The following is an 18,766-nucleotide window of genomic DNA, read 5'->3' as shown; positions in this document are numbered from 1 at the left end:
TTGGCTATTGGGGACATTGCTGCTATAAACATTTGGGTGCACGTGCCCCTTTGGATCACTACGTTTGTATCTTTAGGGTAAATACCCAGTAGTAAATACATATTACCCGGTAAATAGGATTGCTAGATAGTACGGTAGCTCTCTTTTCAACTTTTTGAGGTACCTCCATATGGTTTTCCAGAGTGGCTGCACCAGCTTGCATCCCACCAACAGTGTAGGAGGGTTCCCCTTTCTCTGCATCCTCACCAACATCTGTCATTTCCCAACTTGTTAATTTTAGCCACTTCGACCAGTGTGAGGTGGTATCTCATTGTGGTTTTGATTTGTATTTCCCTGATGCTGAGTGGATGTTGAGCATTTTTTCATGTGTCTGTTGGCCATTTGGATATCTTCTTTGCAGAAATGTCTGTTCATGTCTTTTGCCCATTTCTCGATTGGATTATTTGTTCTTTGGGTGTTGAGTTTGATAAGATCTTTATAGATTTAATTCTAAGAAGTAACAGCAAAATGGATCTATAGCTTCTTGAGACATCTGTAGGCTCTGAATATAAAATCATAATGGGGGCGCCTCGGTGGCTCAGTGGGTTAAGCCGCTGCCTTCGGCTCGGGTCATGATCTCAGGATCCTGGGATCGAGTCCCGCATCGGGCTCACAGCTCAGCAGGGAGCCTGCTTCCCTCTCCCTCTCTCTCTGCCTACCTCTCTGCCTACTTGTGATCTCTGTCAAATAAATAAATAAAATCTTGAAAAAAAAAAGATAAAATCATAATGCCAAGAGAAAGAAGAAACATTTTTCTGAAATGCTATGGAGTAAATTCTGTTGGAGGAAAAGGAGGAAGGCTTAACTTCCACTGTTTCATATCACTGAGAAGTAAATACGATGTATTGAGAGATTATTTATTGTCACTCTGGCTCATGGAGTGGTTCTGAAAGGCAAACTCTGTCAAAGCATGAAAGTTCTGCTACACTCACCCAGTTTGGCCCAAACTTGGTATATGCTGCCCATTTCTAATATGCGTGTATTCGTTTTTTAAAGATTTTATTTATTTGAGAGAGAAAGACAGAGAAAAAGAGTGCACAAGGTGGGGAGGGATAGAGGGAGAGGGAGAAGCAGACTTCCTGCTTAGCACAGAGCCCAATGTGGGGTTCAATTCCAGGACCCTGATATCATGACCTGAGCAGAAGTCAGCCGCTTAACTGATGAAGCCACCCACGGGCCCCTAACCTGTATGTATGCTGACCTTCAGTGAAAAGCACTGTGAATACCAAGAACTCAGGAGTTGTTCCTACCTCTCCCTACTGCTGTATCCCTATATCCAATTGCTAAATCCTAATAATCCATCAATGCTAATGTAGCTGGAAGCCATTCCACTCTCTCCCTTTGTGCCATACTCAGGCTCTCAAAGTCTTGCACCTGAATTCTCTAAGTAGCCTCCTAATAGGCCCCCTGTCTCCGGTGTTACTCCTGCTCACCCCAACCTCTGTCTGCTGCTGGTGTGATCTTCCTGAAATGTAAAAGGGATTCCACTGTCTGAAACTCTCCACTTGGCCCCTGCAGTTACAAACTCTTCAGCCTATGTACACAGTGCAGCTCACCTGCTGTGGTGACCTTCACACCAGCACAAAGTCACTGTAGTTAATTCAACAAGCAATAGGTCCGAGGGGCTGTACTGCTTTCTTCTCTCTTCAAGCTTTGGTTTTGTTTCCATGTGCTTAGGATGTCCTTCCTCTGACCCCATACTCCCAGGAGAGAGAAGGGCATGGAAAGAGCGCAAGTGTGGGCACTAGAGATGGATGCGCATTAGAACACGATGTAGAAGGACACTCACCAAAACTGTTCCTGGGAATCACTATAGGATGGGGTTGCAGGGGAAGTGTTAAGGGAGTGATGTTGCATGATACACGTTTTGCCTGCCTACATTGATTATGGATTTTTTTTTAGTGAGAATATACTTATCTCTTTATGTTTTCCACTACATTTTCCCATCTTCACCTTCAGAGATACTGATTCAATGGGGGAAGCATCCAGGATTCTGATTGTCTACAGCCTCCCCACCTCCCCTGAGACTCTGTTAATCAGTTTTGGGAATCGGGGTTGAAATGATTATTTCCCATAAAAGGTAACTGACACCTCTGAGAAAAGCACCAACTCTATTATACAGTACTTTTTAAAATTATTTCCTTTTATTTTGTAGTAGCTTAATTCCATTACCAATATACATTCTCATGTCTCTACTACACTTGAATTATCTGTATGAATTATAATAGCCTCGCCGGCCATCTAAATAGCCACATTTGAATAAAGGGCCTAAATAAACCATTGTAAAGCATGTGTTTGTGCATTAAGTTTATAAACCATTTTAAAACTAAGGCACACAAGAAAAAAATCTATAAATACAAATATCAGGGCTTCTTAAATCCTTAATTTTTATTACTAATTTAAGTACCATTTGATTGATTCTCAAAACAATGGCTATTCTCAAAGTATAAAATAGAAAGTTATTATAAATATCAGCTTTGGTATAACATACACCTATTTCCCTATTTTCAAGCTTTTGACTTTTGGGAAAATATAAACATGTAAGTGTCTTTATAACTAGCCTTTGAAAATATTTATAAAACCCTAAAATTCAGACATTAGAGCATCTATTTCTTTAAATTTGTTAGTTATATTTTCAATACATTCTCCAGCTTTTAATTTTATGCCATCAATTACAAGATAGTCCTCTTCATAGTGGTTTTCGAATGGACTGCCTGCTGGGACTTCAGAGCTGCATTTAGTTAACTGTAAAAATAACCATACAATTCATCAGAACTACATCAAATTTACTGGAAGATCAGGCTTGATTATTTGAACAAAGTGTAAAGTAGTCAGTAACTCCACAACCACAGCAGTGACACAAAGCGTTCTATTATGCTGGTGGTCAAATAATGATCCCCATGTGGAGCAGAATGTATAGTAAATGTGTTAATATAAGAAGAACTGACTATTCAGGCCCTATGTCTTTCCCCCAACTTTATACATTTTTAGTTTTCATTTTAAGCTTTGGGAAAACATTTCATTCTATGAATTTTGCTACATTTGTTTTCTATACTTGTTTATTTTTAAGGTTATCATTATAGGGAATACAACTTAAAACTAAGTCACAATTTCTATGGCTATCTTCTCATAAGCCTCTGTATTACTTAAGAATAGCCATCGTTTGGTCTAGCTCAGTAGGAAGGGACACTAGTAAAAACAATGCAAATATCTATAAACACACCCAAGATTTATAACTTCAAGTTTCATTAAAGATAGAGTGAACTTCCATGAAATGAAGAAAAAGAATAATTTATACAAGTATTTTCACATATCAAAAAATGTACCTTTTAATACAAATAATTATTCACTAAACTCTGTCTTATTTATATATGGCTTATCTAATTCAGGTGGATTTTATAAAAATCTGATATTAATTCCCTCCCATTGCTTGCAAAGTCGGGGCATGACAACCAGTGTTAGCTAAAGAAGAGTATAATTAGGAAGGAGACTCTACTAAGGAAAATAATCTCATAAAACATTTCAGTGACAAATAGAAAAGAATTTTGATTATCCACGTGTGTATATATATTTTTTTAATGTTGCTACTCTCACCTATTGGTATAAGTGCTAGAGAGTAATCAACCTGAATCCTCATACATGAAATGACGGATGAAAGCACTATCAAATTTACAACTTTGGAAAGAGCTCAAACAATACCTGCTCAGAGAATAAACATGTTCAGAACATTAAAATTATCAGGTGGCTCTTTTGCAGAGGTTATAGCTTGTAAGAGGCCACTTTCTCCTGCAAACACAACACAGCTCCAGTTTTAAATGGTGTTAACTTTGGAGGCCATGTTAATTTTCCCTACTAACTTAGAAAAAGCAAGCAAGAAAAAGAAAAGAAAAAAAAAAAAAAAAAAAAAGAAACCCCTGAGGTGATCATTTCTTTTCTTTTAAACTGGAAATTGTTGCAGCTTTGATAGTTGGTTTCATTGCTATTCTTCTCATTTAAAAGTGAACAAGGCCCTAAATATACAGAACCTGGTGTGAATGCCAGGCTTACAAAGCTCGTTGAGGAGAAGCGCTTATGAACCAGTCTGCAGGGGGCACTCACCTGCCTGCCAGCAAGTTAAGATGGTTAATTTTTACAATTCCTCAATGGCTTTTGAAAGCATAAAATATTACAAGCATCTAAAACAAAAAGCAAGCTCCTGCCTGGTAATACATTGAAACTATGTATTTTACCTTAAGAAATAAAAATCATAAGTCATTTTCTGTTCTATCACGTTACTGGTTATAATGGTAAAATAGAAGCCAATTCTGTGGCTGTAAAAGCTCCAGGACATCTCTATAAAAATCAGCCTGGCTGGAGTTTTGAAAAGACAAACTGCAAAGACTGAAAACACATTGCACAAAACCATATGGTGCTCCAACAAAGCCCACATTTGCTGGGAAAGAATAATTTGTATATTAATTACGTGTATATAATATATATGTCACCAACCTACAGATCCTGTTTCATTTGTTAGGAAAAAATAATTTGTATATTAATTACATATATATAATATATATGTCACCAATCTATAGATCTGGTTTTATGGAAGGTAAGATCTATACAGAGAAAATGAGTTTTTTCAAAAAGGAACTCTAATTGGAAAAATGGCATTCACAACCATGCAATTCAAATACAGGTTGATATTGCTGGGGCTAATTAAGCAGGCTATGGTTTTCAAGTTGGTAAGAGTTTTTAGCATTAATTTTATTTTCTTTTAGCATATTGATCTCTTTAACTGTAAATCCTGTATATTCCGATTTCTAAGTCAAAAAGGGAGATGTTTACGAATCATCTTTTTTCTTGCTGGAGTCCTGAATGAAATCATGCAATTGGGCAGTCTGCCAAAGTGTGTAAACAACCTTGTCCATATACAAATTCACCTTTTTAAGCATCTGAGAAGAGACAGACTCCGGAATGGGTAGTTGCTCAAAGTGAGAATGTGGGAAAAGAGATGAAGTAAGGAAATCTCAGCCCTTATTCTCTCCAGTGACTTCCATTGCCAATTCTCATCTGTAATAACAGCTGACCTTAGAAGTCAGTTTCTATGCAAAGTTCTTTTCCTGGTTTGTCTTATTTAAAAAAAATCCTCTGAGGCATGTGATAAGGAACTGTGCCAAATTACACAAGCTGTCAGTGGCGGGACTAGGACTTAGACATTGATATTCTATTCCAGAGTTAGCACTCCGAACCACTGTGCTCTCTCGACTCCAGGCACAGTACATATCTACATGAATGAATCAGAGAATGAATGAAACCTTAAGGGTACAGGACCTCTTGCTGCCATTTTTCTCCCTATTTCGAGAACAGCTGTACTGCCTTGTGGAAGTGCCTGTCTTATGACTTATTTTTCTCACACCTACCACATTGCTGCTCTGTATTAATCACCTGGGCTTGTGCCCTCGTTTTATTTGCACGAACCTGGAGCTGATGTGCTGAGCAATTTGTCAACCAACTTAAAATTTATGTTGTCACATACAAATACTGAATAAAGTAAGCACACACTTACTTAGCCCAACATAGGTAGCCAAAAGAAAAAAAATGGAAAATTCTACCTCCGGTGTGTTAATAATGAGGTCTGTCCCTACAGAGGTTGTCCCTGTGCCTGAACCAGACAGGGCAGATGTCCTAGCAAGCTGCTCTCAGCCTGGCCCGTCTTTTCCTGACTGTGAAGATCTGCAGTAGTGGAGAGGTCTGTCTGCTGTGGTGCCCCATCAGCTACTGTGAGCCCCTCCTCCATTCTTTCTTCATGTCAACCTCAAAGACCTGAAACACAAAGAACTCCTCCGCTCACAGATTTTTTTTTTTTTTCCAAGACTGATAGATGTATTCTGACTTTTCAACAGGCTGCTAGTTTATTATTCACTTCAGGATAATCAAGGACTCGAATTTCAGAAGGGAATAGAAGTTCTCCATATAATTAAAACGTACATCCAGAAAAAATGCCTGCCACTGAAAGAATCTGAAGTTGCCGTTTAGGCTTGATCACGATGACCAGGCTACCTTCGTTCCTGCATTTACCTCCTCTCCATGCTCCTCTTCAGGCTCATCAGGTGCCCCTGTGGGGTCTAGCGCCTGCTGTAGCATTTGCTCCAGCTCCTTCAGTAAAACTTCGGTCTCAGAGACAACTAGAAAACATCGGTAAAAAAATGTTACATCTTGATTAATTCCATCAAATCCATAAGCTTAACTGCCCCCGAAGAGAAAACTGTCTAAATGTTACAAGATAAAAAATAAATATTTTGTATGATTTTCCCATGTGACCTCTGCCTGATGCAACGTAATTATGGATTTCCAGGTGAATATTTTACAATTATTCCTTTAAAAATGTAGGTGATATTCTTGCCATGATCACAAAAAGCTCACTAGAAGTGGTTTTTGTTTTGTTTTGTTTTGTTTTTTTAAATCAGGGACAAACTAAATTGTTTTTTTTATAAACCAAGGGTCAGCAAACTCTTCCTGTGAAGGGACAGAGAGTAAATATTGCAGGCTTTGTGGTTTCTGTCACAACCACTCAATTCTGCTGCTACAGTCCAAACTCTACACATGTACCTAAACAAACGAGATGACTATGTTCCTATCAAACTTTATTTACAATAGCAAGTGGCTTGTGGGCCACAGTTTGTCATCCCTACAGTAAACTCTTACTGTTTAAAAGGGGAAACCACGTAATTAAGTGGCCAGGTTAAACACAGGCTTCTCTATTCCTAATTCAAATACCAACGCATCTTAACTGCTTAGTCTGATATCTATCTGCAGCTATATCTATACGTAGATATATATTTTAAATACCACACTAAAACAAAATTTGTGTGTGTGTGTACACTGTGACATGAATTCACTGAACTTGCTGAGATAAAATAATAACACACACAAGAAATAAACTATTATATAACTAGAGATTCAACTACTGATTAATAACATGCAGTTGAAATCCTGACATAAATAGAATAGACATTTTTGTTTGATATAGTCTTGTTGAAGTAAAAATCAAGGAAACCACGTGTGCCCTGCTGTCCTGTACAACAGACAGATGGAACATCTGAGAAGTCCTTCCAAAGGCAACATGATTCAAAGATAAAGGCCATGAATATATACCCCATCATTTTCCACTCTGGTGACAAAAATCTGACATACCACCTCCTATTATCCATCATTCTTTGGCAGGTCACCAAAAGTCACACTAGGTAGAGCAGCTCAAAGTTCATGGAACTTGAAAATAGACCGAAACAGGACATACGCTTCCAAGCTAAAATATTATCGATGAATATGGAAGCAAGGCATTCTCAGCACTAAGTTTTAATCTAATTATTGAACATATTTTAAAATTTTCTAACTAATCAGTTTAGGAAGAGTGCATATGATATATGAATCCCTGGCATCCTTATAAACTAAGCATGTTGGAAGGTAAAAAACAGAGATTGTTAATGTGAAAAGTTTTTTTTTTTTTTTTAAAGATTTTATTTAGTTATTTGACAGACAGAGATCACAAGTAGGCAGAGAGGCAGGCAGAGAGAGAGGAGGAAGCAGGCTCCCTGCTGAGCAGAGAGCCAGATGTGGGGCTCGATCCCAGGACCCTGAGACCATGACCTGAGCCAAAGGCAGAGGCTTAACCCACTGAGCCACCCAGGCGCCCCATTAATGTGAAAAGTTTTATGTTTCCTTTTCTCTAGTCCAAAAGAATCAATATTTTATTAGAGTCTTCCTTGTTGATAATTTTCTCTTATCTTTTACTCATAAGAAGGAAATTTTAAAATTTTGCTAGAACATTTTTAAATAATAGTGTTAAATAAAGTCATGGGAGGTTATGAAATAGAAAATTTTCCCTTTCTTGGTTGTCACTACAGTATAAAAGAACAATTTTTAGTTAACATTTTTCACATTACAATTTTATCTACAAAAATAGATTTTCTGTCAATACTTATCACTTGCCCCAAGTATTTTTATGCTCACTCAATATTCAAATAATATCAATTATTTGCCTACTAAGCACAAGGGACTCAAGAGAGTAGGCACAGACCAATGAACCTTCCTGGCCATCATCTCTTTCCAGCCAATCTTAGGTTTTCTCTATGAAGACTTCTTTCAAAACAGTTTGAAAGTAGCTTTCTGATAAGCCATTTGCATACCACAGAACCAATTCCTATGTTTAAAAACACAACAAAAACTGTAACTGACCTTTTAGATGTGTCCACATAGCTATGTGTTTCTGTGTAATTGCTAAAGCATAAGAACACAGAATTTAAACTATTATATTCTAAAACAATGGTATTCAAAATTTGGTAGGCATAAGAATCTCATGGAGAATTTACTAAAAAAACATGAAGGCAACCCATGTCTACTGAATCAGAATTTTCTAGAGGTATGTACACTTATATTGAAGCAATTTTGTTAATGGGAGTTAACCTCTCTTTATGATAGATTTCCTACTTAGTAACCTGCTACTCAACAGAAACTACTTGTGATTATCTTCACACTGATTCTCCAGTCCCACTCACAGAATTGTGTTTTCCTACTTTACATTCTGAGTCTATGGAAATTGATACTGACATTTAATGCACTGTTGAGGAAGATGGATTTTGAGCTATGCTGTAAAGGAAAAATGGTACGCAAACATCTTTATATTTCTAAGGCTAGGCTAAAATACAATCAATTTATGATAATGAATGTCATTGCTGAATGGCATTGTAGGCCCTCCATTTTCAAGTGATGTGGAAAAATATGTACACTGCCTTTTGATCAAAGGGTAGACAAAGTAATGGATGACTTCATAAATCAACCAGGGTTCATAACACCGACTTGATTGATGTCAAATTCTGCTGCTAGAGCAATGGGAGGTTTGCTTTTCTAAATACGTATTCGTATATTGTAAACTGATAGAGTTCAAAACTAATTCTTAAGAAACAGCAGTTACAGTAATCTACAAACTAGCTTATCAAAATTGGCCAATGATATCCTCCAAAGATAGGGACAGAATGAATGCCTTTGCTGACTGCATGACCAATCATCTTCTATCAATACTGATTACCTTGTAGTTTCTGGGACTTGTTTCAATTTGTTGTTTAGAGTAAAGTGGTAGTATTACAGTTATTCCATCACTCAAGAGAAAGTTTTTTTAAAAAGTAAGAAAAAGTTGTTTCTTACACCAAAGTCCATATCTGGCTTTTAAAAATGAATTTTTATAAAATAATCTGTGTATTTTTTCCATCCTGATGAGAATTAACTTACTCTTGGTCTCAATAAATCAGTTGCTATTTTAGAAGTCTTCAAATGTACATTTATGGAGTTTTCTCCAATCTTTACTCTTCTACTAAATGTTTAAGAAAGCTCTTTATTTCCTTATGTTAAGGGGCTACTGGTAAGGCTACCTACCCCAAAGCTGGCATTGAAAAATACCATCTGCAGTAAACCTTCAGGGTCATTTCAATATTGAAATTTTGAAGGCATTCTTTTTTTTTTTTTTCCCAAAGATTTTATTTATTTATTTGACAGACAGAGATCACAAACCGGCAGAGAAGCAGGCAGAGAGAGAGGAGAAAGCAGGCTCCCCTCGGAGCAGAGAGCCCAATGTGGAGCTCGATCCCAGGACCCTGAGACCATGACCTGAGCCGAAGGCAGAGGCTTTAACCCACTGAGCCACCCAGGCGCCCCTTGAAGGCATTCTTATGGAAGATGGTGAAGAAGAAGAAAAAGTACTTGGGTTTTGTTTTATTATTAAATAACCACAAACACTCCTCTTGCGTGCTTACAATTTAAATGTAGTGATGAGTAAAATACAAATTAGAATGTAATGAAGAAGATAGCACCATTCCTGGAGATACAAACAGAAATAGGAGGCAAGGAGTTTTCCAGGAAAGGGGCATGTGGGCCAACCCCACCTTTTAGTCTAGAGGTTAAAGGTAACTCCAAACCAACAGTAGATGGGCAAAGTTTGTCCTGAGCAGCAAGAAATCACCTTTCTCCCTGTCACCTCTTCTACCTCCTAGCCCCACTCCTACTCCTAAGGTCTTCATGCTCCCCCAGGATTTCCCTCATGACCCAGATCTCTCCTGTATTAGCCATCCTTTTCCATGGCTATCTGTCTCAGGTGGCTGATGAATATATCCTTTGCTAATTTATTAATGAATGCCACAGATTATCAGTTAAACCTGGGTAATATGCCAATCTTTTATCTATCTTTTATAGACTGTCTACTACCCAAAAAGAAGTGAGGTATTTCCCAACAAAAAAACAATGATAAAACAAATGATGAAAACCCAAAGACAAAAAGAAATCAAAATCAGTTCATTAAGAGGGTATGAAAGGCTATAATGAAATCTTAAAATTGCTTAGGTCAGTTATCAGTACTGTACCAAAACCCAATGCAGTTAGCTTTACGATTCCTGATATTCAAAGCAACCAAGGGAACAGCTGCACACTTTGATTAATTTTAAGAAGATACATGTGACTTAGAAAAACCACATAACAACCTCTGAAGTGTCTTGGTATCCCCATTGATAAAATGGGAGATAAAATAATATCTAGGGGTGCCTGGGTGGCTCAGTGGGTTAAAGCCTCTGCCTTCAGCTCAGGTCATGATCCCAGGCTCCTGGGATCGAGCCCCGATTTGGGCTCTCTGCTCAGCGGGGAGCCTGCTTCCCCCCCACCCGCCTGTCTCTCTGCCTACTTGTGATCTCTGTCAAATAAATAAATAAAATCTTAAAAAAATAATATCTACCTTATTTACTTCTTACAATCTTACAAGGGCTAAATAAATATATATAAAGTGAAGACACACAGTAATTTTTACAGGTGTTGGCTATCATTACTACTATTGGTATTATTATTTCATCATTATAGATGAATTTTCTTGTTCCTAAACACTGGGAAAAAAACGAGGTAGAGGGACAATACAAACATAATTCATAATATTCTTTGAAGTAATTTTCCCCCAAACCTAGATATGCTCCACAAATAGCTATTTCTTAGATTAAATCTGCATAGCCATGGGCATACAGTTTAAATTATTTAGTGATTCCTCAACTTTTTCTATTAATTTCAGAAATCTTCTCCTTGTTGGATAAGAGGGTTTTTACTGCATGTCTTTATCACAGATGAAGCAACTGACACTTGGGCAGGTAAAGTAGCTACACTTAATTAGCTCTCCTCCCGACCTCTAATTAAGGAAGAGAGAAAAGCAAAGGGTAGAGTTTATAACCCAGAAAGGAACAGCAAATCTGGGCAGTAGGCTGATGGGAGACTTTATTTTAGCACCTGGGAATGTAAGGAAAATGGCTCCAATTTTCACTTGATCTAGGACTGATGCTACCTCAAGCCAAGAACTAAAGGAGTGATTTCAGAGACTTAGATCAAGGGATACACTGAAATATGGGGAGGGGTAAAAAACTGAGGCGGGGATAATTTACTGAAAAATAACCACTCTTTCAAGAAGTAGTCAGCTCTTGCAAAGAACACAGCAGACTAGATGTTTATGTTTTTTATTTGTTTGAAATGGGATAAAGGAGTAAAACACAGATCAGGTTAAAGATTTGAACAATTAACTATTGAGACTTGAGAGCTACACAGAATGTGAGACTCCTGAAAGGGTGTCAGTGGTAACTATGGAAATGCATTCACTCATTTATGCAGCAGAGTGATTTCTAATCAATGGATTCCTGGCTATGATGGCTTTCTTCCTCAGTAGCCCCTGTGAGTCAGAGGCAGAAAGGATCCCAGCACTGGAGCCCTCAGCTGCAGTACCAAGGTCTCCTAGTGAGAATTCAGTCCAGGGATAAACTGAGTTTTCTGCCTTTCTACAGGAATATCTGAAGTAATCATGTGAGGCAAAAGGACAATATAGCCAAGAAAAGGCACCTAAGTTAGCAGGAAAGTAGCAGCAGAATAAATTTAAGAGATAGAAAGAATAGAATTTTGTAGTGTTAGGAGAGGAACAAAAGATTAAAAAAAATTAACTACTTTGTCCTTCTTCTGACTGCTTTCCTTTCTTTTAATAAGGCTAAAGATGGATGGCTTATTTAGTCAGTTGAAACACAGTGCCATAGAACACGAGGGGTGGCTATATAGGAAAGGAAATATGGCGTGGATAACTTCTTGGGGGTTAATGGGCTTTGGAACCTCTTTGCGTGGTTGCCAAAGTTCCATCTTGCAAATAAGTATTTGCCTGCTTTTCAAGACTAATGAAAATGAAGGAAGAGTAAAGCGCTTTTGAAAACGAAAACTTTCTCCCTGCATTCCACATTCTCCCTACTGTGTTCTAATACCAATGGCAATTAATTCAGCTGGAAGCCCCACGCTGCTGCTTTTCTTCTTTCTCTCTCTCTGGCACCCCGAGGACCCCAATAATTTTCGAATGGAGAGGTCTGGATTTTAATGTATTGATGTGGGTATTTCCTCCCACAGCCACTGGTGCTTTATTTTTAAAAAAATTAAATATGTGATGGAACCAGAGAAAATTTAATTTATGGGAACAGAAACCTAAAGACAACTGAAGAGATCTAGTATGTAAATCAATACCCAAAATGACCCACTAACAGTTCTCATCAATATTTTTTTTTCTTCCAAAACTTACAACTACATTTGGTAGAATTAAATAGAAGTAAAGGAACTAAGAGCAGGAGAGGCCTTCACATACCCATGTTTTCCTTTGATAAGGCATCATCTGAACAAACATTTTCAAAAGAGCATTTTAAAATAGCTTTCCTAGGAAAAGAATTTGACAGATTTAGTTTCAAAAGATCAATCATGTATACTTCAATGGCCATGTTTTGCATATTCATTGATAATTATAAATTATGAATATATTTCTTTATCTTGAGGTACTTTTCCTTGGTTGGTTTATACAGTAAGACAGCATGATACAGTGAAAAAACCAAAAGGAAATAATATTGATCTAAGCTCTCATCTGGTGAAAAGCACTAATGATCTACCAAGTACCTTATATAGGCTTTTTCATGTAATCTTCCCCTAAAAAACCTACTAAGGAATTGCTACTCTCATTTTATAAAGAAACTGAAGCTCTGAGAAATTGAGAAATTTGACAATGTAGGAAAAGGTTGAGCATGACACAGCTAAATTCTGTCAGACTGCAAAATCCATGCTTTTCCCATGACACTGTATTGCTGACTTAAAAGTCGGAAAAAATAGGTTCAAATGCATTTTCTCTAACCATAAGATCTTGAAAAAGCCAGTTTCTCTAAGTCATAAGTTTTTCATCTTTTAAATAGAGATGATTATGATATACTTCTTATTTGATGGGGTTATTGTGAAGTATAACTAAGATAAGACAGTAAGGCCTTTTTAAAAATTTAATTATTCATCCTCTGAAGAAGGACAAAGAATAAGAGAAGGACTATCATATCGGAGTCAGACTTTGTCGTTGAGCAGGACTCCTTTTAATACAGCACTGATTACAATTCTTCAAAAAAATACGTAAATAAGCTGTGTGGTTGGCTCAATGATAAACACTAAAAGTTGTCATCAGTGGCTTATCAGTTCATTATAAAGGCCGGTTTCTGGTTTGCACTATTTTTAAACCAAACACCTGCTTCTCATCTGCTTGCTCACATGATATTAATCTTCACTAGTTCTGCTTCAACATATTTGTATAAACATAAAACTTTCTCCATACTCTAAAACTACTACTTATCACCTTAATTCTTATTTCTTAATAATTTATTTTAATTACTAAGAAATAATTTATTTCTTAATAATTTATCTTAATTATTAAGAAATAATTTATTTCTTAATTCTCATCATCTTTAATTCTTCTAGAAAATTTTGATGTTTTCCTAGAGAAAAAGAATCAAGAATCAGGGGGAAATGTCATAATAATTAATCCAATGTATATATACATTTCAATTTTATCATAATACTTTTCGTAAAAAAAAAATACCTTTTCCTTCTAAATTTGGGCTTCTTCTTTTCTGTTGTGTTTTTGGAAACTTGCATCTATAAAATAACAAAAAGACAAGTTAGTTCAAATGGGACTAGATGAGTTCAGTAAGATAATGTGTCCTATACAGTCCAAGTAATTTAGTACAGAAGAAAAACTCTGGCCCACTGCTTTCAAACAGTTGACTTGGAACACCAAGTCAACCATTTCATAGTCACTACAATTACACTGATCTGCTCAACTTTCAGGAATAGGAGACTAACCCAACATGAATCCCCCTCTCCCACGCCCACTCCCCCTTCTCACTTCACAAACATATAATAACACTAGGTAAAACAATCTTTAAGCTTTAAAACATACATGGCCTTTTTTTAAAAAAAAAAAAAAGATTTATTTATTTGACAGAGAGAGATCACAAGTAGACAGAGAGTCAGGCAGAGAGAGAGAGAGGGAAGCAGGCTCCCTGCTGAGCAGAGAGCCTGATGCCGGACTCCATCCCAGAACCCTGAGATCATGACCCGAGCTGATGGCAGCGGCTCAACCCACTGAGCCACCGAGGCACCCCATACATGACCTTTAAAGGAGGAAAAAGAATTATACATATGCCAGAAACATGAGGAGTGCAAATGTATACAGATAGGAAGTGACATGGTAAAGGCCTACAAAAAATGTACACTAGGATAATGCCAAAGGGGTTTGGGATTTTAATATCTAGGCAAAGACAAGATGTGGAGAAATTGGCACCTCCATACATTGTTGGTGGGAACGTGAAATGGAGCCACTTTGGAATACAGTTTGACAGTTCTTCAAGATGTTAAACAGAGAATTACCTTATGATTCAGCAATTCTACTCCTAAGTATATACCCAAGAGAAATAAAAACATTATGTCCATATAATAAATTGCATATAAATGTTCATAGCAGCATTATTCATAATAGCTGCAAACCCAATGTCCAACCTAATGGATAGATAATAGTCTATCCATACAATGGAATATTATTTAACCTTTAAAAACAACAAAGTCATGTTAATACTAAAACAGAATCAATCTTGAAGCCATTATGCTAAGTGGAAAGTGAAAAAGTCAGACATAAAGACCACACGGTATGACACCACTTATCCAAAATGTCCATAAAAAGGCAAATCCATAGAGACAGAGATATATTAGTAGTTGTCAGGGATTAGTGGAAGATGGGAAATGGGCAGTGACTGCTAATGGGTATGAGGTTTCCTTTGGGATGATGAAGAAATGTTCTAAATTTATATAGTGGTATTGATTGCAAAACTGTGATTATACTAAAAACCACTAAACTGCAAACTTGAAATGAGTGAACAAATTACATCTCAATGAAGGTATAATTTTTAAAAAATTTGGTGACATGGAAAAATGGAAAGTAAGGAGATAGAATAGAATGTACCAATGATTAACAAAAGAAACCCAATGTAGCAGTATTACTGTTAGAAAAAAGCATAATCAGAGATAAAAAAGGGTTATTATCTAATGCTAAAAGAAATGATCTACCCAGAAAATATGGCAGTCCTGACCTGTATATACCTAGAATCTCAGCCTTAAAATATATAAAACAGAAAAGAATTACAAGTAGAAACTAATAACCTATAGTTAAAATGAGATACTTTACTTCTCATACAAAGGTGATAAAGTAAAAAAATTAGCAAAGAAACAGGAGTGTTCAACACCACAAATAATAAATTTAGTCTAATAAACACATATCAACCCTAGCACTGAATAATTAAGGAATACATAGCTTTCAAGCCTGAAACATTCACAAATTTGACCACCTACTAAGTCACAAAGGAAGCCTCAAAGTATTAAAGTAATTTATTTTACAGACCACAGTCACTGGCTAAAAAGCAATAAAATAAGAACTCAAAACTCAAAAGATGGCTGAATAAATTTGTAATCAATTCATAGATGTAGAATAATTATATTCTCCCATGAACCTACCCATGATAAGAGTTATGATCTATGTCATTTAGATCAGAATTATTGTCTCACATTTTAGTTATTGGTATATGTGACTTATCTTCTCACTGGGTAATACATTTGTCTCCATGCCAAACCTTGCATGCTATAGGTGCATGTAGAGTGTTGTGAAATAAATGAATGAATAAATGTCCAGAGAAAGATACAATTAAAAAAATATATCACTAGGAAAAAAAACAGTGCCAGTGTTACTGTCCATTCTGTACCATCGTGGTTGTTAAGCATTTAGCAAATTCATACAATTTGCCCTCATCGCCTAAGACAGAACCTCAATGCAACTGTCACCTCAATGTTTGTTAGCTTCTTTTATTTGTCTTTTCGCTTTAACCTGCTAAAGTGAGCAGTTTCTTAGTCCATTTTGTCTAAATCTTTCACAGTTACATTGATCTTAATTTTACTGATCCTGAATCAAGCATCCATACTGCAAGGGTGGGAACAATTTTTTTTTTTTACATATCAAATGTTCAGCAGCTAGCAGAGTGCCATTCACATTGTATGCTCAAAAGCATTAACTATAATGAGATGAAGGTTGAATTTAATAACTCTCAAAGTGGGGCGCCTGGGTGGCTCAGTGGGTTAGGCCGCTGCCTTCGGCTCAGGTCATGATCCCAGGTCCTGGGTTCGAGCCCCGCATCGGGCTTTCTGCTCAGCAGGGGGCCTGCTTCCTCCTCTCTCTCTGCCTGCCTCTCTGCCTACTTGTGATTTCTCTCTGTCAAATAAATAAATAAAATCTTTAAAAAAAAAATAACTCTCAAAGCATTATTAAACAGCTTAAATACCTTAATAACCATTTGAAAGAAGTTTGTATGAAACACTCAGGGAATTCATATTATGATGCTAAATCATAGGTTTTTTGTGTGTGGGGTTTTGTGTGTGTGTGTGTGTGTGTGTGATCTGCAACCACAAGGTAATATTCAAATATTTTTCCAGCCTTGTTTCATATATATATACACATAAAAGTAAATAAGGCAAAAAAGTATATGGAAATATTATTGTCTAACTCATTGTTCCACATCTCCAAAGACAATGTAGAGCTATTATTTCTATCTTGTTATTCACAATCAGCCTAAATTATGTGAATATTTGAGTATAAAGTGAAAGAGTTTCTACAAGGAGAAATAAGATTAAAGTAACAAAGTACAAACTACTTTATAGGTATTAATAGGAGGAAATACTGTTAAATCAGGAAGATTTCTGTTAGAGATAATAAATTCTTTTCTACTTTCTTAAATATTCCATAGCAGCCAAAGATGAACTAGTCAGTATTGCCAAATGCCCTGTACTTTCCAGCTCCAAGCCTTGATAAAATATGCTATGATGGAGAAGAACATGGAATTTGGAATGACAGGATCATGATCTGAATTTAATCCCTGCTACTTACTAGCTGTATCACTTCTGGTAAATCACTGACCACTGGAATATCTAGCAAGAGTCTGGTATAAAGCAGACAGTAAGTATTTTCTGACTAAATGACCATTCTGGGTTTCAGGATCTTCTTTTATAACTACTGCTAAAAAAAATAACTACCTCAAAGCATTTGGGGATAAGGTGAAATTAAATAACATCCCAGAAGGTATCTAACAGTGCCCAACACTTAGTCAATGTTCAATCATTGTTCATCCTCTTACACTAGTCCATTGGGCTAGTGTCAGAGTTCTATCCTTTTTTCTTAGAGTATATAACAAAACTTGGCACTTTGGTATGGTTGGACTTACAGGAGTCCATTAGTTTCCCGACTGCCCTAACAAAGTAACATAAACTTGTAAAGCATCAGAAACTTATTTATTTATAGTTCTGTAGGACAGAAGTCTGCCTCTTATGGACAGACTCTTAATGATGCTTGTCGTTGGATGAGGGCCCAACTAATCCAGGATGACCTCATACTAAATCCTTACCTTAATTACATTTGCAAAGATCCTTAATTCTAAATAAGGTCATATTCTGAAGTTCCTGGAGAACGTATTTTCTGGGGACTACTATTCAACCCACAAGTAGATACTATAATCTTTATCTATGTCATCCCTTCTACTTCTCTTCCTGTGTTGCAGCTGATTCTCCTATGTTGTTGAGCCTCATGCTATTCAGAGTAGTGCTGCTGTGTGCAGAATTAGCAACACCTGAGAGTTTGTTAGACATGCAAATTCTCATGCCCATCCTAGGCCTACTGAATCAGAAACTCAGGGAGTGGGGCTCAGAAATCCATATTTAAATAAGTTTTTCAGGTGACTTCTACCCCAACTAGAGTTTTCTAGGCCTTAGTCTAGCCCACAACACATCGATACAAATACAATGCTATATACTGTTAATGATTTTACAGAAACCAAAGCAAGTATTAATTCTTTTCTTGCTAGATGTAGAGGCATCTACAAGAGGCATATGTAGAGAAAGAAAATGCCATTTATTGAAAAAATATATTTATTTAATGATAATTAGGAGTGCTGACTGGAATGGCAAATAGTAGAATTGCCTTTAGTCGCCAAAGACATATAATCTATAAGAATTGTGTTTACATCAGATTTATATAATCTTCATAAAGTGACTTGATGTTGCCATTTCCTTAAGTCACTATTCATCTAAATGAAAATCATTTTATTTTTAAGAAGAAGAACTTTGTTGGCTGTGTTAAATCTGAGGGCATAAAATTTTGATTTAGCATTTTATGCTCAAAGAAGACATAAATATGTTTTGTAACCTTCCACTGAGAGTAATTGTCAGTCAATGATCACTGAAGAGCTGCCTATTTTGACAAAATTTCCAAACGTGAATCTGTGCCTTGAATAATATATACAAACTC

General features: G+C 36.5%; 1 protein-coding gene across 4 annotated transcripts in view; it reads right to left on the bottom strand.

Moving 5' to 3' along the window:
• ZCWPW2 (zinc finger CW-type and PWWP domain containing 2) overlaps positions 1-18,766 on the bottom strand; it is a 179,865-nt gene that overhangs the window by 17,130 nt on the left and 143,969 nt on the right. For 3 of the 4 annotated variants that reach the window (XM_047738769.1, XM_047738788.1, XM_047738780.1), the window contains 3 exons: positions 13,967-14,022; positions 12,707-12,774; positions 6,097-6,203 (listed from right to left, as the gene is read on the bottom strand). In XM_047738769.1, coding sequence (XP_047594725.1) covers positions 6,097-6,203; positions 12,707-12,774; positions 13,967-14,022 — 231 coding nt within the window. Of the gene's footprint in view, positions 1-2,172; positions 2,785-6,096; positions 6,204-12,706; positions 12,775-13,966; positions 14,023-18,766 lie in introns of those variants that run through there. The other variant, XM_047738798.1, reaches the window with a different exon arrangement.

The sequence above is a fragment of the Lutra lutra genome, chromosome 1 (assembly GCF_902655055.1).
Source record: "Lutra lutra chromosome 1, mLutLut1.2, whole genome shotgun sequence".
Lineage (NCBI taxonomy): Eukaryota > Metazoa > Chordata > Mammalia > Carnivora > Mustelidae > Lutra > Lutra lutra.
Note: the sequence above shows the minus strand (reverse complement) of the source record. Positions and strands in the feature narration are given on the sequence as shown.